The sequence below is a fragment of the Pholcus phalangioides genome, unplaced genomic scaffold, assembly GCF_987345545.1.
Source record: "Pholcus phalangioides strain wild (caught in Gottingen) unplaced genomic scaffold, Ppha-v1.0 ptg000022l_1, whole genome shotgun sequence".
Classification (NCBI taxonomy): Eukaryota; Metazoa; Arthropoda; class Arachnida; order Araneae; family Pholcidae; genus Pholcus; species Pholcus phalangioides.
Genome location: NW_028301615.1, coordinates 6,633,381 through 6,659,245, shown reverse-complemented (window position 1 = coordinate 6,659,245; position 25,865 = coordinate 6,633,381). Strand labels below are relative to the sequence as shown.

Sequence of the window (25,865 nt, the reverse complement as noted above, 5' to 3'; positions counted from 1 at the left end):
TAGTAAAAAATTTAGTTTTCTTAATCCAGTTGTGAGAGTTAACAACAAGATTTTGACAGCAAAAATTGATACCGGTGCCGATTGTTCAGCGATCAGTTTCGATCTGGCTCGGCAGGTTGGTTCACCCACTAATCAAGTTAGACCCTATCACGGTGATAGATTTCAGTTGGCATCCGGTGAGTACTGTCAGCCTGTGGGGATTCTTCGGGCCCAAGTGGAGATACGAAACAGTGTCGTGCACACAGATCTGATAGTGCTCGCCAGGGTCCCATTTGGGATCTTGATCGGCAGTGATATTTTGAGTAAAACTGAAATTATAGTTGACTTCAAAAACTTTGAACTTAAAGGAGGATTGTTGTCGTATAAAGGAGATGTTGATCAGGAAAAAATGCAAAATTTAGTAAGTAAATCGGAATTTGATTCCGATCAGAAAAAAAGGTTGTTTCAATTGTTAAAACAATTTCCGAATTTGTTCAGAAACACTCCCGGTAGAACTCACGTTGCTGAGCATAAGATCGTGACTGACGGAAAACCGGTTTTTCGATCCCCTTTTTCTCTTCCGCGATGGAAAAAACAATTAGTAGAAGAACAGGTGCAACAAATGCTCTGTGATGACGTCATTGAGCCAGCCTCCACAAATTGGGCTTCCCCGTGTTTTTTAATCAAAAAGAAAACTGGTGATTGGCGATTTGTCGTCGACTATAAAAAGGTGAATAAAATTACGGCACCCGATCGGTACCCTTTGCCTTTCATCGATCAAATTCTACAACGAGTGGGTGACGCACGATTCGTCTCTACGTTCGATCTGGCCTCAGGGTATTGGCAAGTTCCAGTGCGGCTAGAGGATCGGGACAAAACGGCATTCATAACCGATTCTGGAATGTACCGATTTAAGGTAATGCCCTTTGGACTCAACAATGCCCCGGCCACGTTCCAACGCATGATGACTACAATCCTGGGCCACTTAGTCGGTAAGTGTGCCGATTTTTATTTGGATGACATTGTCGTTTACAGTTCGAATTTTGAGGAACATTTACAAAACTTGAAAACAGTATTTTCGTGTTTGGAAAAAGCAGGCTTAACTCTTAAGCCAGACAAATGTAATCTCTATAAAAAAAATTTGGAATATCTAGGTCTCTGTTTGACCAAAGAAGGATGGCACGTAAAACAGGACCAAACCGACGCCATTTTGAGTTTTTCTAGGCCTAAAACAGTAAAACAGGTGCAACGTTTTCTGGGACTCTGCGGGTGGTACCGGCAATTTGTTCCCCATTTTGGTGATGTCGCTAACCCCCTTTACGGCCTGACAAAAAAAGGGCAAAGGTTCAAATGGGACAAAATACACCAACAGGCGTTCGAAAAATTGAAACATCTCTTGTCTTGTGCCCCCGTTCTAACCACAAGAAAAAAAGATTGTGCCTTAAAAATTTACACAGATGCCTCAGGAATTGGGCTTGGAGCCATTTTGCAGCAAGTTGAGCCTGACGGGGAAAAGCCGTTAGCCTATGCCAGTCGTACCTTGAATTCAGCAGAAAAAAATTATTCGGTAACAGAACAGGAGGGACTCGCTGTTATATGGGCGTGTAATAAATTTCGAGCCTGGTTTTCAGGAGAACCTGTTACTATAGTAACGGATCACAGGGCAGTCGCCTGGTATTTTGAGGCTAAACAATTGAAGGGGAGGTTAAGCCGATGGGCTCAATTACTACAGGAATATCCTTTAAAGTTTGAATATAGAAAAGGTTCGACCATGCAGGCCCCTGATGCCCTGTCCAGAATGCCCGCTGTTGTCACCGCCGAAACTGATTTCGAGGAAAAAATTGATAATAAATTATATTTGTTCTCGTTTTTGGATTTACCTGAGTTAATTGTTCAACAGAAAAAAAATTACCAAGATATTATACAGTATTTTAATGATAAATCTGTCGGAAGACAAAAAATTGATGAAAAAATTGAAAAGTATTACCTTTTCGAAAATCAAAAATTGTTTTTTAGATTCAGGAATAAAAAATTGCTAGTAATTCCTCCACCATGTAGAGAGAAATTTTTGACTGAAATGCACATGCATCCCATTTCAGGTCACATGGGAGTCAATAAAACTCTTCAGCGATGCCGACAACGCGCGTTCTGGCCCGGTATGCGTAAAGATATAAAAAAATTTGTCCTGTCCTGTAAAAAATGCCAAACATGCAAATTCGACAATACGAGGCGATGGGGAGGCATGGTGTCAACCTCTGTTGATCATCCAGGAGAAATGGTTGGGATTGACACCATGGGTCCCTTTCCCGTTTCTTCCAGAGGGAACGTGCATCTGTTAGTCGTCGTCGATTATTTCACAAAGTGGGTAGAGTTATTTCCACTAAGACGAATTACGACAAGTGCAGTTGCTAAAAAGTTTGTTCATGAGTACTGTATGAGATATGGCTTTCCAAAAAGATTAGTTTCCGATAATGGTTCTTGTTTTATATCAAACCTTATGAGGGAAACTTGTAAAGTTCTCCAGGTCAAGCAAAGGTTCACAACCCCCTATCATCCTCAATCAAACCTTACCGAGAGATTTAATAAGACAATTAAACAGATGATCTCCTGTTATGTTGGTGATAAACATAAAGACTGGGACAAAAATTTAACCTTTTTTGGTCTTGCTATTAGGTCGGTTCCCTCGGAAACTACGGGTCAGTCGCCAGCTAAATTGTTTCTTGGTAGAGAATTAGTTTTACCATTTGACTGGGCTATGGACATACCGGTTTGGGAAAGGGTGAGTTTGCCCGAAAACTTACTTAAGCAAGTTAAGGAAAATGTCAAAAAACAACAAAGGAGACAAAAAAGATATTATGACAAAAAAAGATTATTGCACACCTTTAATCAGGATGATTTGGTATTAAGGAGAACGCATTTCCGTTCTAGTGCGCAAGGCAATGTTATGGCGAAGTTGAAACCACGATGGGACGGCCCGTGTAGAGTCCTGGAAAAAATTTCACCTATTGTCTACCTGATAGTGGATTTATCCAATGATAATGTCTATAAAGTCAATGCTTGTGACTTGAAAAAATTCGTTAGTAGTGACCAAATCGTTCTTGAGCCTGTCCCGCAGTCACCTGAGAGTAGAGAGGTCCTTGTACAACACACTTCCAGTAATCCGAGTCGACATCATGTTTCACAAACGCCCTTAAATAGTGCTAATTGCACTAACTCTAGTACGTCCTTTAACCGGCAAAATCCCGAGGAGGACACCACTCCTAAGATGGTGAAAACGAATTTCATTAAATCTTCCGTAGGTTACTCTAGGTTTTTGGTTCCGATTCAGAGAGGGTGGCAAAGGGTTCTCGTTAAGAGGAAAAAAGAACCTCGTATTGACGTCTATTATTACTCTCCCGAAGGGACAAAATTCAGAAGCAGTGTTGAAATTTCGCGATACTTACAAAATCGGGATACTGATTTGGCTGTCGATAACTTTTCCTTTAGTGGGAAGTTTAATATACCAGGTGATATGTTAACATAGTTTTTGCAAGTATTTCTGTAAATTAACTTTTTTTAACCTATAGAATTTTTTTTTTTGGGAAAAATTCTTCCGTGGTGAGGGGGAATGTAACGTATCGGGATCCGATCCCTCTACGTTAATGGTGGTCTTGTCGTTATGTGGGAAATTCCTTCTTATTTTAGACCCCAGGGACCTCTCAGTTACCGGAAACCACCCGAGGACCCACTGGCGAACCGGTAAGGGCCAGAGTGTTCGATTAGTTCGGCAGTCGGCGGGTGGGGTCTTTCGGCTGTCGAACGAGAACGGGCCAGAGGTCGGGCTACTGATGTCCCACATAAATTAATTCCCCTCATGACGACGATGCCGCTATTTTCGTGGAGGGGTTTGATCCAATATATGTATAGTTGGGCGAGGCTTAGCCCAGTTTAAATTATTTTTATCGAAGAACTTCCCGGGGGAGTTGTTGCAAGTCTCGTTGTGCGGATACGAAAATATAGTGTTGTACTCACTTATTTTCGGCGGGGGGCTGCAGACCTCCGTCGGAACAATTCATTTCATATTGTTATGTTGGTAATGTTTACATAATCGGGAGAGTCTGATCAGCTCTCCGGATTATGTCATGTTGCCAGATTCCAATGTAATTAAATTGTAATGTTTATAATAGTGACGCATGAATATGCAAATTCGATAAATTTGTTGAGGCGAAAAGGCCATGCGAGGACATGTGGTCCCAAACTTCTTGTAAAAGGGGAGTATAAATTCCTCCCTCTTTGTCTCTCACATTGCGTTCGTCTAATCTTGTTCTGTTCAACTGAAGCCCTCTAGTAGGACGGTTCACCGTCTTACTACCGTATCTATTGGCCTTAGGCTGAATTGTTAAAATGCAATAATCTACATTATTTGAATCCGTTTTCCGGCAGGTCCGGAATCAAAATATAAAACAATCTTCACAGTCAAAGTTCTTCATTGCTGATCGAGGTGGTCCGGCCCTCAACCGAGAGGCCCCCGGAGCTGATCAAGGTGGTTCGGCCCTCAACCGAGAGGCCCCCGGAGCTGATCAAGGTGGTTCGGCCCTCAACCGAGAGGCCCCCTGGAGCTGATCAAGGTGGTTCGGCCCTCAACCAAGAGGCCCCCCGGAGCTGAGCAAGGTGGTCCGGCCCTCAACCGAGAGGCCCCCAGGAACTGATCAAGGTGTTCCGGTTCTCAACTGAGAAAACTCCTCTGGTATTTACGGAAAAGCTAACAACATCGGATGTCCGATCGCTGCACAGGTTGACTGTTGTTGATCATCAATTGGTGAGCCAGTATCTTTACTGCTAACGTCAAATAGAGGGCTCCAAGATATACTAATCCATTGTTAAAATTAACTAACCCATATAATTGAATAAATAATAATATTTCATGCGAAAGTTTGTTTCTAATCATTTTCCACTTGTCGTTTGCCACTTTATTGCTGGATATTTCGAACCGGGCAAGCAACTCCCATAAGGGACGTTGCAATAGCCCTGGCGATAATGGCAGCAAGTTTAATGGAGACTCAAGAAGGGAATAGTAATGCAAACCAAGGTCAGGGTATTAATTTCCCTGTATGGTCATCTAATTATTCTGATCATGAAATAATAGATTTTTCAACAGACATCACTAGCTTCACAGTGAAATATCACGGAAATACCAGAATTCCAACATCCAGACCTAATGATCTCAAAAGGAATTTTACTAATATGATCAGTAATTCAGATCAAATTACTGAAATAAGGGTAGCCAAGAGCGGTGATCTTTTTGTTACTACTAATCCTGCATTGGTGGCGAAGGAGCTACTTAACATTAAAACTATACTTGACATTCCAGTTGTTAACTCACTTCTAACAGATACACTATCTTCAAAATATATTGTGAGGAATATTCCAGTTGAAATTCTATTAGATGAAATTGCTAAATGGTTTTTACCCTTTGAATATCCGCCATATTCTACAAAACCAAATTCAGACACCAACTATTATTATTATTGCACTAGGGACTTCTGTGCCCATTGAACTTAAATTATGGTATCAGATCTTTAAGCCACAAAGATTTATAGAACAACTTTCCATGTGTAACAAATGTTTCAGTTTCTTTCACAAATCAAAATTCTGCCCAGTTAAGTCTCAAATCTGTTTATATTGTGGTGGTAACCATATTGCCAAAGATTGTGATAGTGAAAAGAAATGCATTAATTGTTCATCACCAGATCATCTTCCTACTGACAGAAATTGTTCAAAATATATCCATGAACAAAAAATTCTCAATTACAAGTCTGAACATAATGTGCCTATTCATGTAGTGAGTAGATTCTGTAAGCCAAATGAGATGTCATATGCCACTAGAGTGCAAGCTTCGTCTCAACACATAGATTTATCTAATATCAAAAAAGATATCCAATCTCTTGTTGCAAAAGAACTGGCAGAAATAAAAGATTCAATAATGCTGGAAATCAAACAGTCTGTAGCTGAAATAATTACACAATCATTGAAAAAAATTGTACCAGAAATCTCCTGTATATCTTCTAACCAGCTTCAGCCTATGTTAATTCTTCAAGATCTTGTTAATTCATTGATCTTGTTAATTCTTCAAGAAAAAGATCGGCTTCTTCTGATGATCAATTGAGAGATACAATTAGTTTCAATAGCACCATTTCTGAAAGTGTTAAAGACAGACATGGTTCAAAGAGAAAGTCTTAACCTGTTTTTATATTTGATTTTATGCCACATTTACTCATCGCCAAACTAATTTATAAATACTACCTTATTAAAAATGTACTTAAAGATTCGGTTTGAATCACACATGACTAACATCCATAGAATTCTTCAATGGAATTGTAGAAGTATTAAAAATAAGAAATATCACATCTTTGTTTCATGAATGATTTTGATATCATGTGCTTCCAAGAAACATTTTTATCTGATGAAGAATTATATTATTTACTTAATTTTCAAATATACAGATGTGATAGTGGGAAAGGAGGTGTATTAATGGCTATCAGAAATAAGTTTCCATCAAACATTCTTTTCAAATATAACTCATCTGGTGTTGAAGCTCTTATTATCAGAATTTATTTGCAGAATTTTCATTTCACCATTGTAAACTTATATATAGCAGATTCTTCAAATATTATGTGATTTTTGATCAAATATCTCCACCTTTTGTTATTTTGGGTGATTTTAATAGCTCACATCCTGCATGGAGCTCATCCAGAACTGATAATGCTGGTCGTCAGCTTTATAATTGGTATCTTCAGAATTCTATTGGCCTAATTCAACTGCTTGCTCCAACTCATTACTCTTCACAATCTTCCAACTCAATTGATTTGAGTTTTTGTAGTACCGATTTAATTGGAAATATTACTTGGTCATGTGGCAACTCTCTGTATGACAGCGACCATATGCCAATAATATTAGAATTGAAAACTCAAGCAAGATCTACATCCATTATTCATAAATATACTAGTTGGAGAACATTTAATGACAGTCTGAAAAACTATGATGAAAATATTACTTACTTTAATTTTGTTAAAAATAAACACATGGAAGCTCAAAGATCACCAAATCGAGACCATTTCAAATACGACTACTTTGATGCTAATCTACGTAAGCTGCTAATAGCAAAGAAAAGATCATTTCCAAAATACAGGAGATGTCCATGTTAGGTATGCTGGATTAATTATAAGAAAAACTCAGCTATTTTTAAAAGAACTCTGAAAAATCAAAGAAATAAATCATTTGAAGATCAACTCTATAAACATGCAGCCTATCCAAAAATTTTTACTATTTTAAGAAGACTGAAAGTTATTCACTCCAAAGTATATGAAGATGATAATTTGTTATTCTGTCATAACAATACAGTCATCAGTGATCCTTATAAACAAATTGAACTCTTACAGCAAACCCTCATCAAACCTTATATCCATAAAGACTTTGATTTTTTTGTGGCCCTTGTCAAAACTTTGCCACAGATATGAATTCTCCAATACAAATTTCGGAATTGAAGACAGCAATTATTAAATCACCACATACAACTCCAGGTCCTGATTCAATTAACAGAAAGGCCTATTCATTAATTCCAGATGATCATCTAAAATTCCTCAATTCTGAATTTAATGAGATTTGGACATCAGGCACCATTCCTTCGGATTGGAAGCAGGGAAAGATAATATTTCTTCTCACACCCAACAAGACACCTAATTGCCCTTCATCATATCCACCACTTACTCTCACAAACACAATTATGAAGATTTTTGAACGCATTGTTTTATCTCGATTGAACTGGATATCATTGAAATAAACTGCTCAAAACAATTAGGGGAGCAAGCACAAAAGTGAAGAAAACCGTGCGAGACAGCCATGTATTGGCATACAATGGATAGTACACGCGTATCAATGCGCAATACAGAAAAAAGACGTAAAAAAAATGGAATTAAGCTTTAATTCTTTGAAAATATGGCAAAAACATGAAAAGATGATTTAGGGCAACAATTTGGTTACATGTAAACGATAAAAAAAAGTACTGTTTAAACATGATGCATGAGTTTTAATAGGGCGTGTGGTCTCCTCGAACAGCTAAGACTGCTGCACACCTGTTTGCCATGGATGCGATGAGGTTATCGATCAGACTTTGGGGAATACTGTTCCACTCCTCAAGAAGTGCAATCTGCAAGTCTCGGACAGTAACAGGCGGCCTTGGTCGCGCAGCAATGGCAATGCGTCATCCGAGCATGTCCCAAACATGCTCGATTGGATTCAGGTCAGGAGAGCATGCTGGCCATTCCATAAGCTGTATTGTTTCAGCTTCAAGCATGTTCTCCACCAGACGAGCTCTATGCGGTCGGGCATTCTCATCCTGGAAAACAAAGGAATCTCCAATGGCTCCAGCGTAAGGGATGACATGAGGTCGCAGTATCTCGTCTGCATACCTTCGGGCTGTCAAAGTGCCATTCCGAATGATATGCAGGTCCGTACGTCCGCCTATGCTGATTCCACCCCATACCATCCAACCAGCTCGTCTGTATTGTGACCTTTCACGAACGAATGCGGGGTTATATCGAGTGCCCCTGTCCCTCCATACCAGAACAGGTCAGGTGTCACACTCTAGACTGAATCGGGACTCGTCTGTAAACAGCACTTGGCTCCAATCATGTTGCTCCCAATCTCGATGTTCAGCTGCCCATCTTCTTCGGGCCGCATGGTGGTGTGGGGTCAACGGAATGCAGACCATTGGCCTACGTGCATAGAGCCCTCCCGCATGAAGCCGATTACGTACTGTTTGGCTGCACACCCTTCGTCCTGCTGCCAAGAGCAACCGTCTTTGCAGCTGCATAGCATTCTCTGTTCTGTTTCGACAGGCTGTTAACCGTATATACCGGTCATCAGTTGCTGTAGTGGCGCGTGGCCGACCTTGCCCTGGTCGACGTCTAACATTTCCTGTTTCTTGGAATCGATTCCACAGCCTTGCAACAACACTTCTGGCGACTCCAACAGCGTCCGCGACACTACGTTGTGTTTGCCCGGATTCCAGTCTGCCTATAATACACCATGCCATGGATTCCGGTAAATCACGTTGTTGAGACATCCTCAAGTCACCTTGTCTCAAAAAAAAAAATACTGCGCAATCGAATTTCACAGTTACGGCAGTAAAACAGACGTTTCTGCAACATCCCGATTTCTACCCTTATCTCCTTTTTGTGGTTTTTGACGTCATGAACTTTGATTTGCATATGAAGTTTTCTTCTTCCGTTTCCTGCTAGGCTTTAAATTATGGATGATTCATTTTATGTTACTTATCGGTATACATCTTTGCGTAATTTTGTTAAAACCATGTGCTCCCCTAATTGTTTTGAGCAGTGTATAAACTGTTCCCTACAAACACATATGCTTTTAAATCTAAATCTGTGAAACAAAATTTGTTAAATGATTTAAAGTGCAATATTGTCAATACTTTCAAATCTAAAGAGATTGGAATTTTAGTTTCTCTAGACATAAAGGGTGCATAAGACTCTATAATACATTCTGCTCTTATATATAAACTTCAGTCCACAGGTTTTTGTGGTGAATTTATAACTTGGCTGAAAAGTTTATCTGAAAGAAAATGTTATATTAGTTGGAGAAATCACAAGTCAAATCTAATCAATTTTGATAGAGGCCTTCCTCAAGGATCAGTTTTATCACCATGGCTTTTCAATTTATATATGAATGATATGTTTGCTCAATTACCAAGTTCTATCCATCAATTTGTTTATGCAGATGACATACTGTTATGGTGTAGTAATAAAGACATTAAAATCTTAGAAAATAATATAAACAATGCATTGTTCAAGATTACTGATTGGTTAGGAAAATGGGGTTTTACTCTGTCAGTTGGAAAGTGTTCATATAGTATATTTACAAAGAAAAATGTTATTGGTACTTGTAATCTGGCCATTAATAGGAACCCTCTGTCATTAGTACAAAACATCAAGATTTTGGGTGTCATCTTTGACCAGAAACTTACTTGGAATCCTCAGGTTGATCACATCCTAAAAAAAGGAATAAAAACATTAAACATAATTCGGATCATTGCTGGTCGTCTTAGAGGAGCCCCTGGTAGCAAACTCCTTGCTATTGAATCAAATATCATTTGCAGTTTTTTCAATTATAGTTCTTTATTCTGGCACAACTGTTCACAACGAAATTTAAACAGATGTGCAGTATTATATCGTCAAGTTCTCAGAATTGCAGCTGGATTACCCATTTCAACTCCAATACCGTTATTATTAAGTATTTGTGGCAAACCTCCTTTTGAACTAATGATTATGAAATCTGTATCAAGACAAATTATTAAAGCCAAAGCATCAACGTACAACACCAGCTTCAAATTCATTCGTGCCAACTTAAATAATACAGCTGTTACTTCTCTACCCATGTTTAGTTCTTCAGTCATAAATTTCATCCAGGACAATCATCTACTCATACCAGTTCAATCTATTAGTTTTTGCTAATCCACCCTGGATCATCTCTAATATATCGTATACTACTGATGAACTGCCATTCTAGATTACGACAGATCCAAACTTGGTCAATCCTTTATTTCAACAATACGAACAATTACATTGGTCTAATTCAATTATAATTGCTAGTGATGCATCCAAATCAATTCATACAACAATAGGAGTATTTTGTAATAAAAATATGAGAACTTTCCAGGCTACAGTTCATGACTCTTCTTCTGTTTTTACAGCTGAGTGTCTTGCCATTGCTGTTGCTGCTTCAACATTTATATCTGAAAAACGTCACTATGTTATATTATCAGACAGCAAATCTGCATTAGCCTCCGTAAATCCAAAGTCACATTCAGCCATCTTTACTACACATCTTTCTTTAATAGATGCTTCTAGCCGGGCAGAATTCATTTCAATTGTCTGGTCACCAGGTCACAAGAATATCTCCTACAATGAAATTGCAGATAAACTGGCTCGAACTGCTGCTAATAATGCAAACCCTACTTTTCCAGATTTTGCATATGTTGAAGATGTGCTGAATTTGCTTGAGAAGTCTTGGAACATCCACATTGAACAATATTTCAGATATCAGTTCCTTTATCCACTTGCATCACGTTTTTTTAATTACTATTAATAAATATTCACCTTACTTTACAAAGAGAAAATATGAAACATTATTTTACAGATTATTGTCGAACAGAGCCCCAACTAATGGTTATCTATGCAGAATTAATCAGAAAGACTCTGCCAAATGTGACTATTGTGATGATCAAGAATCAAATGATCACTTCTTTTTTATATGCAAACATTGGAATAAATATTGCAATACCTTTTTCCAAAGTATTGGTATAAGAAATAATCAGAATTGTAATTGGAGAGCTATGTTTATTGCTCCTCCAAAATTATTTGTTAAAGGATTGGAAGTGTATTTATCTAAATGTAATAGATTCTGATTTTTTTTTTTTTTTCAAATTTTGATATACATCCTTTTTTGAATGGTCAAGTTTTTTTTTTTTTCTCTTCTTCCCCTCAAGTCCCTGATTAATCTGATGTAAATATCACTGATTTGTTTTTCCATCTTGCAAACATCGTTATAATTCTTGTATATATTTTTATATAATACATTTGTTTATTTTTTGGAATTATTTTTTGCTAAATGTATTGTGATTTTTGTTATGAATAATTATGTTGGATCATGATTGTTTTTCTTGTATGTAGCTATTTGGTTTGATGCGAGAAAATTTCTTGTGCTATATATATTGTGAATTTGATTTAATATTTGTACAATTTGTGATAAGGCTGTGTACCGGTATGGGTTTTATATAGGCGGTATATACAAAATGAATGTGTAAAGTTATATATATGTTTTAGTTATTTTATAATTTTCTAAATGTATGGTATTTTCCATATGTGTTGATGTATCGAAATTTTTTTTATTCCTACCCTAAAAAACTAACAAACTAATTAAAAACATTAACCTTGTATATTTCTTTTTTCTACCCATCCTAAAACCCTAGGTTGGTACAAAAGGACGTAAAAAAAGTCAAAGAAGTCAAAGCTGTAGAGATATGGTGCTCTGTTTTTTGTTGTGGTTTTGGCACATTGTTGCTCATGTGTCATGTCCGTGCCATGCATTTGTAGTGTTTTTTGTGGTTTGTTTTTGTTAATTAAAGTAAATTAAATAGATTATATCATTGCCAATCACTACAACTGGTGACCTATATTGTGAAGAGGACAGGCAATGAAAGAATTTAAGCAGATAAAAAATTACAGATCAAAATGCAACTGGTTCGGTAGAAATCGCCCATGCTTCCGTAAAAGCTCTAATGTTTTGGCGAGGCAATCCAGAGATCCGGTTTAGGCAGATGGAAAGTCAGTTTCTCTTGGCAGGAGTGACAGCCGAGGTGACGAAGTATCATCATATCGTATCAGCCTCGCAACCCAAGGAGCTGTCTGTTGTCTGGGACATTATCATCAGCCCGCCAACCACAACATCTTACGCTATGCTTGCGGAGGAACAGTGGTTGCGCGACCTAATTTCTGGATTGCAAGTGGGTGATTGGAAACCATCATACCTTCTCCTGGAAATGTGAAGTAAAGCTGGGCAATGGGTGAGTGATGATATTTTGAAGTCTCTTTTCCTCGAAGGAACTGCATCGATTTCTGGCCATCAATAATTTCTATAGGCGTTTCATTCCTCATGCTGCACAATCTCAAGCAGTGCTTAATAATTACCTGAAGGGTGTCACAAAGAATGATGAAAGGCCTATCGAGTGGTCAGACGAGTCTACCAAAGCATTCCAAAAGTGTAAAGACCTAGCTGAAGCAACCACATTATACCATCAGTCACTTTCAACTGCCTTAGCTATTGTGGTTGATGCATCTGACACCATTGTGGGAGCTGTGCTTCAGCAACAGGTAGGAAAAGATTGGCAACCATTGGCATTTTACTCCAAGACGTTATCTCCGGCCCAGCGGAAGTACAGTGCATATGATAGAGAGCTGTTGGCAGTGTACATAGCAATCAAATATTTCCGCCATATGGTGGAAGATCGCTGTTTCATGCTTTTCACTGATCACTGACCTCTTTCCTATGCATTTACGCAAAAAAAAAAAAAAAAAAAAAAGAGAAGTGCTCTCCACGCCAACTGAGGCACTTGGACTACATTAGCCAATTTACTACTGACATCAGATATCTCAAGGGCACAGACAATGTACTGGCTGATGCACTATCGAGAGTGCACATATCGATTAATACACCATCAATGTTTGACTTCAAGGAAATGGTACAACAACAAGCAGAAGATGAACTCCAACAGTTGATATCTGGCGTCATTCCATCCTTTTTGACATTTCAAGCCATCCCAGTGGGCGACCCTCCATTGGATTTTTTTGTGACACATCTACCAGCTATATTCGTCCAGTCGTCCCATGCAACTTTTGTCGACCCATATTTGAAAAGCTGCACGCCCTCTCTCATCCTGGTGTTAAAGCCTCAATCAAGCTGGTACAACAACGGTATGTGTGACCCACATTAAGAAGTGATATTTCTTGGGCTTGCAAATGCATCAATTGCCAGAGGTCAAAAGTCTCCAGACACACCAAGAGCAAGCCTGGCATTCTTCAACCATGTAGTTCCAGGTTTGAGCATGTATATATTGACTTGGTAAAATCGCTTCCTCCCTCCGAAGGGTTCCGGTACTGTCTCACTAGGATCGACCGTTTTTCTAAATGGCCAGAAGCTGTACCTCTGGTGGACAATTCCCCCAACACGGTGGCAGAAATTTTTTATGCCAGCTGGGTTGCTCGTTTTGGCTCTCCTCTTCGGTAAACATCAGACCAAGCTGTCCAGTTCGAATCATCGCTCTTCTCTGCTCTGATCCCCTGGCTTGGTACTATCCGTCATCGCACATCTCCTTATCATCCGGCTGCTAATGGGCAGGTGGAAAGACTTCACAGGTAACTAAAATCTGTAATCATGGCTCATGCTATAACAAGCTGGAGTTAATTCTCCCTTCCATTCTGCTAGGCTGCCGTGCTGCTTGGAAAGAAGATATCCAGGCTACAGCACAGGGTTTAAGCTACGGAGAATGCGAAAAAAGTAGCAGCCACTTTCGCAAAAATGCATACAGGAGGTAAGCAACGAGTAGACCAATAAGTTTGTACCATAGTCAGTGGGTATTTTTTTTCCTATTCTTTACATACAATTGAAAAACCATCAAATTTACATAATTTCTGGCTCCGACTCGCCAATCAAACTCAATCCATGAATGCTTGATGGTATTCAAGTTATAGCTCTGACTTCACCACCTTCATGATTAACAGTAAGAACCTATAATACCTCAATAATTACCTTGTAATTTATCTTATGATTACATATAAGATTGCTTCTCTCATCAATGGGGATCTGCGTAATTCTCCCTCTCCCTTACCCGACTGCGATTAAGTAATAACGATTTTTATTTTGCTCAGAAGACAACCAAGCAAGCCCATTATGTTCAGGCAACGTTTACGAGTGATTTTCATTTAAATTCAGTTCATTTTTTGAATCAAATTCATCAGATTTTTGCCATAGTGGACATTTTGAGGACTCTTTGCTTGCACTTTGATTATTCTGTCTATCTTATCTGATCATATTCTGACTTATTTGATCATATTGAAAGAAAATTACTTTTTACAGGTTCCTGAGATTATTAAACATGGTTCTACAAACTTATGAACTGTATTGAAATACCAAAATCACTTGCTACTTGAGCTTGACTTCACCCCTTACTTAGTCTTAATTAAGCTTTCCTGAAAAAATTCTTTAATTCAAATATTTTTTATATTTTAGTGGTCATTATGTATTTGACATAATCCTACCCTAAATATTAAATAAGAATTAATTACTTCTGTACACTTGATTTCAGATACAGGTGTCGATACATATCTTCCTACTGCTTTACAAATGTCAGTCAGGGCGATGTGTGCAAATTTGCTGGCGCTACAAACATTAATGCATTTGCCAGAAGACTTTTCAAGTAATTGTATTGAATTACAGATTTACTTTTGATTGGAATAAAACAAAATTTTAGCCATAATAAAAGCATGTCAAAAATCAACGAATAATCAATATGAATCAGGGTTGTGAAGGTTTTGGACATGGTGGTAAAAACCAGAGTATATATTACCATATTATCATCAGGCATGAAGTCAAAATATCTATAAGCAGATAAAAATAGAATTATAACAAAAACTATATAATACAAAAACTATGTCGCTGTTTGTTTCAATTATATGAAGATACTTATAGGTAGTAGATGCTTATATGGAGTGGTAAATCACTTAAAATGGCTTTATGTCAGGTTGAAATAATCCCTGGTAAATGCAACCCTGTGGCTTTACAATATCGGCTTTAAAACCATTTCAATGTACAGTAAAACCTCGTCACTCTGGTTAAGTCGTCGTTTTTCTTCAGGCCTGTCCTGCTTTCATAGACAACAATGTTATTCAACCCTCGTTTACTCGTCGCTAATTTTGGTTAACTCATCACCATGAAAAAGTTTGAGAGAGAAAAACAGATAATTCTTATGGCTCCCTTTAAAAAGATAGCTTGTTAACAGCATTGTCATCAGCTTAAAAGTCACCATAAAAGCCTTATGTACCAAAACGGAATAGTTCAAGCAATGAAAGTTACGCTCGGAAAGTTCATTTGCGACTAAAACTTTTGAAACATTTGGGACGGTTCGAGCTAGACCTTATTTCTGCATGGGCGCCACTAATTTAGGGCTCAAAATTTAAACAAATTATCCTTGTTGAAAACCAGACATTTTTTTCCAAAGTTGAGGTCTTCTAATGTGTGCTTTTCCCTACCCGGGCCCTCCACGAGTCCCTCAAAGTGGACCCTGTGTTTGAGATCACCTTGTAGTTAATATGTGAAAGATTATCTTGAAGTTTTTTCATGAACTACTGATAAAGAATTAAAACACTAAAATTAAATTTCATCTATATGTAAAATTGATGTGCAGTAGTTCTGTTGTGAAGAAAAGCTAACTATTCTAACAGTTGCTCTGATTAGTCTAAATTAAAAATTACTAGAATAAATCAAAGTGTACCAGTATATTTTAATAATTTATAGTATATTTTAATAAGTTGAGTAATAAGATCTCTAAAAAGGTAAAAATTTCAATTTTTTTTCTTTTGCCATTGCCATCTATAAATTATTATTATAATTTTAATTCATATTTTAATAAATGTGATATTACTTTAAATTAATACGATTTTCACACTATTGCACATTAAAACTGACGGCACTTTGCTTAAGTCGTCAGTCTTCACTCCGCTTAAGCCGCCATAATTTTTCGATGACAAGAGGTGATGACTTTGAGGTTTTACTGTATTTCAATAGTTTTAACAAGTTTCGGTAAGTGGCCTCATCAAAATTGGTTTTGACTGGCCAAGATTACATACAACTCTGCTAAACATATAGGGCCTACCTTTTGTGGAAATCTGAACCTTCTTCCAAACCTGGCAAAACTCCTATCAAAAAGCCATTCAAACCAACTCTCAGGTTTCTTCCAAGCATAATAAAATGTTTTTCATAGATATCCAGTAAACAGAATTTAACATTCATGGCAGCATGTGCAAGAAGAGGAAACAATCCACAACTGTAGATGAACATGTCTTGGGCAAGTTTAGCTGGACCAATACTTTTAAAAACTATGTCGTATGTTTCTAGTGCTTTTAGATGAACACCACTAGGTAAAGCAGGATGAGTACACTGAGCCAATCGTTTGCATATGGTGGTTTTCCTTGGAATGACATTTTGTTTGGAGTGTGTGAGAAGAACCTGAAAATATAAGGGGAAAAAATAGTCTTTTTAAGTGAGTATTTTTGAGGCACCTCTTATAAGCATAGTTTTTACTAAACACTTGGGTTTTTAATTAATACACAGTTTAAAATAAAGAAATGCATTATAATTTTGGAAATACAGTGAAACTCTTATATAACATTGTCAAACACTGGAAAAAAATACTGCTACCTAATTTCTGTTTAAATAGCTCCTTATTTATTATGTTAATTTTCACTTGTGATTAATGTAAATAGCATTTGTGTGTACTATGTGAAACTTTATATATGTGTGTATATTATGTGTAACTTTATATATGTGCGTATTATGCGAAACTTTATATATGTGTGTACTATGTGAATAGTTTTTACTTTTTAACTAGGAGAAGACCCTTCAATTACTTCATTATGAGGACTTGAAGGAATCGACTAGGAGAAGAGGCTTAAGGTCCAATATGCACCTTCTCATGGTGCAGCCTTTAAGTAAGTAGCCATGTTTACCACGTGGTGAACAGATGTGGATGGGCTTCCTCCAACCCGCACTGGCCAGCATGGAGGATTACAGTCAAAAAGCCTTTAAAAAGAAATATGAACTCTGTCTACAAACTAAGGCCCTAAGTGTCCAGCAGTCTGAGTGTCCCTGGTTATGGCAGCGACCAGCAAGACATGATGACAGAGGGTGCTAAGAATATTTGGGTTGAACCAGGATACCATAAAATGATGACCTTGGCCACGTATAATGACGATCTTTCATCAGAAAACAGTTTACAGGAGTTGGAAGAAGTGGAAAGAATAAATTGGGAAATATTAGGCATCTGTCAATTAAGAAGAAAAGTAGAGGAGAAAACCGAACTTGCCAGTGGACACGTATTTTACTACAGAGTAACAGATAATGGAAGAACTAGTGGAGTAGAATTTCTCATTCATAAAAAGTGGAAAAATTACATCGTTGAGTTAGATAGTACATCTGATAGAGTTGCAAGCAGATATCGAATACAGATTATACGAGTCTATGCACCAACAACAAGCTATTCTGAGGAAGAATTAGACAAGATTCATAGTAAAGGAAACCATCATATCAAAATAGTGATGGGTGACTTCAATGCCAGAATTGCAGAGAGAAGAAATAGTGAAAGAGGTCAGCTGGAAGTCATAGTTACAGTGTACGAAATGACAGAGAAAACAGACTCATTAAATTTGCAGAGAGCAAACAGTTATGCATCACGCATTTGTTTTTCAAGAAGAAACCCCAAAGAAAGTGGACCTGGATAAACCCAACTGGAATACCAAGCGAGATCAACTACATCCTATCTAATAAGAAACATGTGATTCAAAAGACTGCAGTGTTCTCAACAAATTCAATACAGGAAGCAATCATCGACTGGTGAGATGTATAAGATAATGCTTAACATTAGACTGGAAAAAGCAAAACTTATCAAAAATACAAGAACTGTCATCGATATGGCAAATCTGGAAAAACATTGATGTGGCAAATCTTCAAGCACATCGATATAAATTCCAATTAGAGCTGAAAAACCAATTTGATTTGTTATATACCACCACTGAAGATGAACAAGATAACACCACCGAAGATGAACAAGATGTCACCACGATGAACAGAACTTTAACCACTACTCTAAAACAAGTAGACAAAGTCACTAGAAAAAAAGAAATCAAACCGATGAAGAAAATAAACAGAAGAAACAAAAAAAAAACTGATGAAAGACTGGGGAGAATTTCAGATTAAGAATGACCCTACATCAAAAGTGGAATATGCAGAATTTTGTAAGAGGTGCGAAAGCAGATTACAGAAGATATCAGGAAGTTTAATTGCGATATTGTAAAGAAAGCACTGGAAGATAATAGAAGCTTAAAATCAGCAAAACTAAAACTGTGTGTTGGGAGAAAGGAAATTTTTTCACTAAAAAAGAAAGATGGAACCATCACAAAAAAATTGAAGAACAGGATCGGGACAGAGGAAAAGGAGCAGGAAAAAAAGAAAATGGAACAGAATTTGTACAAGTAACACCTATGCTGAAAGAAGAAGTTTACAAGGCTATAAGATGTATGAAAAAAGAAAAATGTACAGGTGAAGATAAGATTTCTATAGACATTATTATTAAGTAGGCGAAGAATTTGCCAGTATGCTAGCTGCTTTGTTCACAAATTGTCTCACAAAATCAGATGTGCCTGAAGATTGGAATAACACAATAATGGTTCTTCTTTACAAATAAGGTGAAAAAGAGGATATAAAGAATTATCGACCAATCAGCCTCTTATCAGTAATTTATTAAATTTTCAGCAAAGTGCTGACATACAGGCTTGAATCCAAACTGGATAACTGGTAAACCAAAATAGCAAGAAGGATTTCAAAGTACAACGGATCGATCGCATTCAAACAATCAGAGAACTCACAGAAACACACAAGGAATATGAATTACAATTGTGTATGCATAGGCGTAAAGTTATACAAAATGTTGGGGGACTCAGTTTCAATATAACGACACCTCATTTGGACGATCATACAGGTCAAAAAGACGTACAAATGCAAATATAGTTTCACTGAAATTTTTTGAAAATGACCCCTCTTCTTCTCCAGCCATAGCCCTTTTTTTAGGAAAGAATTTAATAGTTTTAATTCAAAATCATTGGTTTCTATTTCTGTGGAAAAAATTGTGGTAGAGTGTATGTCGTGGACAAGGCTGCAAGTTTCGATATGAACACTTTCTTTGTGCCTTGAACCTCGTTGTCGGTACTTTCTTTCTTTCAAAAAGAACACGCAGACCAGGCTCTATCGGATTTAGCCTATTTTAGCCATTGCTCCTGTGAAGGGCGTGACTGTGTAAGAGAAAACTTTTATAAACAATACACAGCGTTGTTACTACTGACATAATGATATTGGTATCATCGGATTTGTTTTTGAAATAGCTAATAGACGATACCAATATCGTCTATTTATGTTGCAAACTTCTCGAGATAAAGCTCAAAACAATTTCGCTATGACAGAGGGACGCGAACCTGTCCAGACCGGGAAAGCTATTTAAACCATAGTAGTACCCAGGGCCGCAACAAGATGCTCGGTCAGTCGGGGTAAGCACCCTCCCCGGATATTTTGGCGCCTTATTATAATGCTGAAGAGGAGGTTAGATGGTAAAATTTGTGCCCCCCCTCTGGCCTACTACTTCACCAAACACCAACTCTGGCCATATCGCTAGATTGCAATTCACTGCCAATAGTGAGATGGGTTGGAAGTGAAGGCGCTGTCTATCGGTGGTCGCCTCGAGTTCATTAGGGAAAATATCTTATCTATATCCTCCCTTGAGTTCGAACCTGGGACCCTGACAACAACCTTCACGATGGTAGACGAGTATCTTACCACCATGCCACTCGGGCACTGCCCCCTCTGGCCTGGCGCATCAGACCACCCTGCTCCCCCTAGTTGTGGCCCTGGTAGTACTATTTTTCAGATTTGTCTTAAAAATGCCTATCATTGGCTTATATTTGCATTGCAAAGCCGGGCCTTCAACTTACACAAAAGAGATTTACCAGTGCATAGGCTTCCAAATGTTTAGAACAGCGGTTCTCAACCGGTGCTTTGCGGAGCCCTTGGGGCTCCTTGTGAACTCTCCAGGGGCTCCACGGCCGCTCGAAGAAAATTTAAAAAAAAAATTTTTAATAATTGTAAATATTTTTTAATAGTAAAAATAAATCAGTAACTTTGATAAATAATTAAAAAATTGACCTACGGGGCTCCGCCATAGAATTTTTTTACTTGAAAGGGCTCCCCGAGTCAAAACAGGTTGAGAACCGCTGGTTTAGAACGACTGACCTATAGTACAAAAGCCGCAGCTAGATAGGTACTTGGTCAGCACGGGGCAAGTACGCATTTTGGCACCCCCTTGTAATGTTGAGTAAAGAGGTTGTTGGTTTAGAAACTAGATTAAACATTTTCCTCCCCCACCGTTCAGTAAATATATGATGTAAAAAATACAAATACAAATACAAATACAACGCCACAACAGGCAAAATGCCCAACGAGGTGGCTGATAAAAAGATGCCCATAAAAAATAAAACACAATAGAATTCGTACCCCTCGACCCTTCTTCACCCCTCTAAATAGTGGGCCAAGTAATGGTTATTGCCTCGAGCTGGAGCCCTGTCTGCACCAACTTTGGGGAAAGGGTCCGGGCATGGCATCCATCCCAAAAAAGAGATGAGCAGGCCTAGACATAATAGAGTTCCCAAAACTGTGGTTCTAAACCTTTTTCCAACCGCGTCCCGATGAATCAAATTCAATGAGTCTATGGCCCGTTCTGCAATAATTTACTCATTTATAAAGTAATAAATAATTAATAAACAGCCAATAACTTTTTATTTCAGTGCAAATTGATTAATTAATTAAAACCATTTACACAAAAAAAAATTGATTAATTAAAACCATTTACACAAAAAATTGATTAATTAATTAAAACCATTTACACAAAAAATTGATTAATTAATTAAAAACCCTTTTAATCAATTTAGGGGCCATTCAAGTATTACGTCAGCATCAATGGGGGGGGGGGTCCCGATTTGCTGACTTTTGATGACGAGGGGGAGGGGGGTTTTGGATAATGCTTACCTCATCAGTCACCCTTTATGAAAATATGAAATACTTTTAATGGCATCTTACTCAGTGCACCAAAAACGAGAAAAACCTTTCAATAGTTTGTGGGCAGTTGAAGTAACACCCCTCCCCCATTTAAAAGTGCCCTACAGAGCCACTTTAGTGATCTTTAAATGTTTCACGAAACCAAGTGATCTGGAAATGTGTCCGGGTTGCTTAAGTGCTCCGGAACTGTGCCACGCATTACTCAAGTGATCCGTAATTATATGCCGCGGATCACTTAAATAATCTGAGAATGTGCCGCGGGTAACTTGAGTGATGTAGAACCGCACTGGGGCCACTTAAGTGCTCTAAAACTACGTCACATGCCACTCCAGGTATCTCTAAATGTGTCACGGATTGCTTAAATGTTCTGGAACTGTGTCCCGGGTCATGTGATCTGAAAATGAGCCATGGGCTGCTTAAATGCTCTGGAATTATACCACGGGACACTTAAGCGATCTGTAAATGTACCGCTCAGTTAATTTTTACAAAATTAGGTTGGAGGAGAGCAGGCCGTTGTGCAAGATTACGTGGAATTAAAGAATTTCTGTGTTTTTGTAGCAGTATGTAGCAAATGGGGTCAAAATTGTAGCAGAATGTAGTAAATGGGGGGAAAATTGTCAAAATTGTAGCAGAATGTAGTAAATGGGGAGAAAATTGTCAAAATTGTAGCAGAATGTAGTAAATGGGGGGAAAATTGTCAAAATTGTAGCAGAATGTAGTAAATGGGGGGAAAATTGTCAAAATTGTAGCAGAATGTAGTAAATGGGGGGAAAATTGTCAAAATTGTAGCAGAATGTAGTAAATGGGGGAAAATTGTCAAAATTGTAGCAGAATGTAGTAAATGGGGGGAAAATTGTCAAAATTGTAGCAGAATGTAACAGACGTCGGAAATTGTAGCAGATTTTCCACTCCTGCAACAAAGCAACTCACTCTGCCTTACAGCCCACAGCCCACTTATCAAGGCCTATTTCCAGTGCAAAATCGATAAGATAAATTTTTCGACTTCAACATAAAAGGAAATAGTTTTCAAGGACCGTATGAACCATGCAGCCATTTCTCAACTGGATATATAAATCCATCCTTAACTCAAAATAGCTAAGGATGGTTTGATGTTTCCAATCAAAATAATTTTATTGGAAAGACCTCTTAAGACGGATGGATTGGAAAGACTTCTCCTCTTATTTATTCTGTTCCTTCCCAATTTTTCTCAAATTTTTTAATTCAAATATCTCAGGGAATATTGCACCAAGAAACATGGATTTTTTTTCTTTTGGTGTCAGGGAGACAGGACAAGTTTCAAATTGGGTTTTCAAGCACAGGATGTCCATATAGAAAGTTATGTTTTTTAGGTAGCTATATAACCCCTTGTAATATGAATCTGAGGTCCAGAAATTATTTGGATACTTTTCTGATTGGAAGTATGCTTCTAGGTTCGACAGTAATTGACGGTGCAAGGTGTTAGCTATGCACCCAGTATATAATCTTACAGAAGGACTTGGCAGGCTGACATTTCTAAAAAGAAAACTAAATGAAAATATGAAGAAAATTAAACCATAGATGTTGTATGTATATAAAAGGAAAAATATATACTTACTTTATTTAACTTTGCCAAAGCAGATATCAGATCTGCCCAATCACTGGTACATTCAAAACTTTTGAGTGCTTTATCAATACCAGAAACATATGAACGATAGCCTGGTTCTGTTAGAGCATCTGCTTCTTCAAAGAATGTTCCAACCATCTTACCTGAAATTTTTAAAACTTTTTATCTAAAGAATTTGAAATTAAATGTATCAAATTTATCACAGGGTAGTACCATTTGTGACTCTCATTACACACACAATCAGCAATACGTCTTTTCTAATTAAACTGAATGTAAACAAAATTTCTATTAGGATTAATTAATGAACCAAATTTTTTTTTGTGAATAGGACGATACATTCTTGAGTGACTACTATCATAATTTTTAATTTTTAAAAAAATAAGTCACTCTTTTGAGTCAGCTATTTTTCTGACTGACTTGCATGACAGAAATAAGGAAGTCACTTTTTTAGAGTCACATTTTTTAGAGGCCTGAATATTTCTGTTCTCATATAGAAATTAATCATTTAAGTTAATGGCTAGCATTGCTAAGATATACTTCATGCAGAAAAAAAAGGTTTTTAACCAGGTCCTTCATTTAGGGGGGGCGGGCGTTGCCCCTCTATACATTGAGTACATGTGCTTTGCCCCCCCCCCTCCAGAAAAATTTGAAATGAAAGTCCTGTTTTTAACATGATTTAATTATATAATTCATTTTTTAGGCTTGTGATTCAAGTAATACATAAACATGACACGCTACATTTCTGAACTTTTTGAAATTGAAATTTCTCACATGCTGAAAGTTAATTTCAGCTTATATGAACCTTTTCATGTATGTTTAAGTGTGCAACGTCATTAAAACCATTATATGCATATTCAAAAGGTATAAACACGTTTTTTCCTTTTAATTCCCAATCGACCGAGATGACACAGAAACGCTCTCATACTGGTCACTCTTAAAAATAGCCTAATAATTTTTGCTCTTGGTGCAATGAAATCTTTTGATCCCCACACTTGCAGGTGCGTATGTCCAAATCTGAGCCAAGTCAAGATCCATGTTATTGTTTTTTTTGCGAGCTAGCCATTTTTAATACTTTTAATACTCTAGGAGAAGGACAACTACTGAAGAATAGGCCTATTCTCCTCGAGGAGATGAGAATAATATTCTCATTATTCTCTTAATTATAATAATATAATATTCTCTGTAAGAACTATTATACATAACTTGAGAATAATTCTTATTATTGTCGATAAGACAGTAGTTTATACCTCAGTAGTTTATAAACGTTGTTCTTCCAGAGAATATTCTATAGGATATTATACATAATTATAAATAACAGGAGAATATTCTAAAGAATAATATTCATTAAGAATAATAAGAATGAAGAGATGGTATTTTTTTTGGCTTGAAATATACTCAGAAATTAAAATTTCTGGGTGTAATGCAGAAACTGTGATATTTGGAAAGAGAAGTCTCCCCCAGGAATCAAACCTGGATCCCATTGCATACCGGGCAAGTGCGCTAATCAATACACTAGAGACACTTTTCAATCCCTTATAATACACATTAGTAGCGTGAAGCACTGAGTCGAGTCATGACAGCCTTCCTTAACTACAGCAATTTTGGCACCAGGAGGTGTTTTTGTATGAAGAGATGGTATTTCTTTTTGGTCTGAAATACTGTACCGAGAAATTGAATTTTCTGGATGTTATGCCGAAACTGATATTTGGAAAGAAAAGTAATGTCTCCTATGGGAATTGAACCCCAAGGAGACCTGGGTTCGATTTCCGGATGAGACATATCACTTTTTATATATATTTATATCACCTTTGAGGTTACGTAAAGAAAAAACAAAATTTAAATTTTGTGATTCAAATCAGTTTTTTAAAAATCAAGTGATGTAAATCAAGCTGATTTAAACTGTTATACCCTGCTCATAACCTCGAGAAAATGGTGGTGGTTTTATATTGAGAATATACAGTGTAACATAACAATACTCGGAACTGTTCCCAATACTCTGTGGATCAAGAAAATATAAAGTTGTGAAAGGATTACCCATTATACAGAGAAATATGATTTAATACAAAGACGTTCTACCTTGCAGACCTGCTGGTGAACACTGTGCTGGATAAAAAAAAAAAAAAAGAGGTAACTTCAAGAAAATCCCTTGAAACTCAGGGGACGGCTTACCAAAGTAATGAGATTAGAAAGTTTAAATTGATAAAGTGATATAGTCAAGCATTCACTAGCTATTTCACAAACTTAAAAGCATTAGGTATAAAAATGAGAATAAAATTTGCTTGAGTAATATATGCATAGCAATTTCTCTATAAATTCATTCAAGGAAGCTTCCGAGACAAACTTCATTTAACTATATTATAGCAACTTTTAATCATTTCTTCTTCTTCAATTATGCAAATCTTTATGCCTGAGGGCCATTTCCTGTTTAGTAAAAGGGGGAAAAAAAAAACAATTAGTTCCAAGTATGTGACCATACATCCCGTATTTCTCGGTATAGTCCGGGTTTTTCTGTTTTTTGATCGTTCCAGTTTTTACAGTTTTTTACAAAAAGCATACATAGGGTGACCATACATCCCGTATTTCCCGGGACAGTCCCGGTATTTTCTGTTTTTTTGGCTGTCCCGACTTTTAAGCAAAAGTGTCCCGGTTTTTCCCGTATTTTGCACGAAGCCTACTTGATTTTTTATTATTTATTGAAGTCAAAGATTGAAATTATTTTCAACTTATAAATTATATTATGATAACTGCAACTATAAATGAATATATGAATCTCCGACATTTGTCTTAGTGAAAATTT

General features: G+C 37.2%; 1 protein-coding gene across 6 annotated transcripts in view; it reads right to left on the bottom strand.

The window, feature by feature from the left end:
- LOC149069409 (protein DOP1A) overlaps nt 1-25,484 on the bottom strand; it is a 727,510-nt gene extending 702,026 nt beyond the window's left edge. For 2 of the 6 annotated variants that reach the window (XM_089250153.1, XM_089250154.1), the window contains exons 1-3: nt 25,145-25,483; nt 23,060-23,211; nt 16,463-16,815 (exon numbers count right to left, since the gene is read on the bottom strand). In XM_089250153.1, coding sequence (XP_089106279.1) covers nt 16,463-16,815; nt 23,060-23,206 — 500 coding nt within the window. In that variant the 5' untranslated portion in view covers nt 23,207-23,211; nt 25,145-25,483. Of the gene's footprint in view, nt 1-16,462; nt 16,816-23,059; nt 23,212-25,144 lie in introns of all 6 variants that reach the window. The other 4 variants (XR_016195089.1, XM_089250152.1, XM_089250150.1 and 1 more) reach the window with 4 other exon arrangements.
- Between the last annotated feature and the right edge of the window lie 381 nt (nt 25,485-25,865).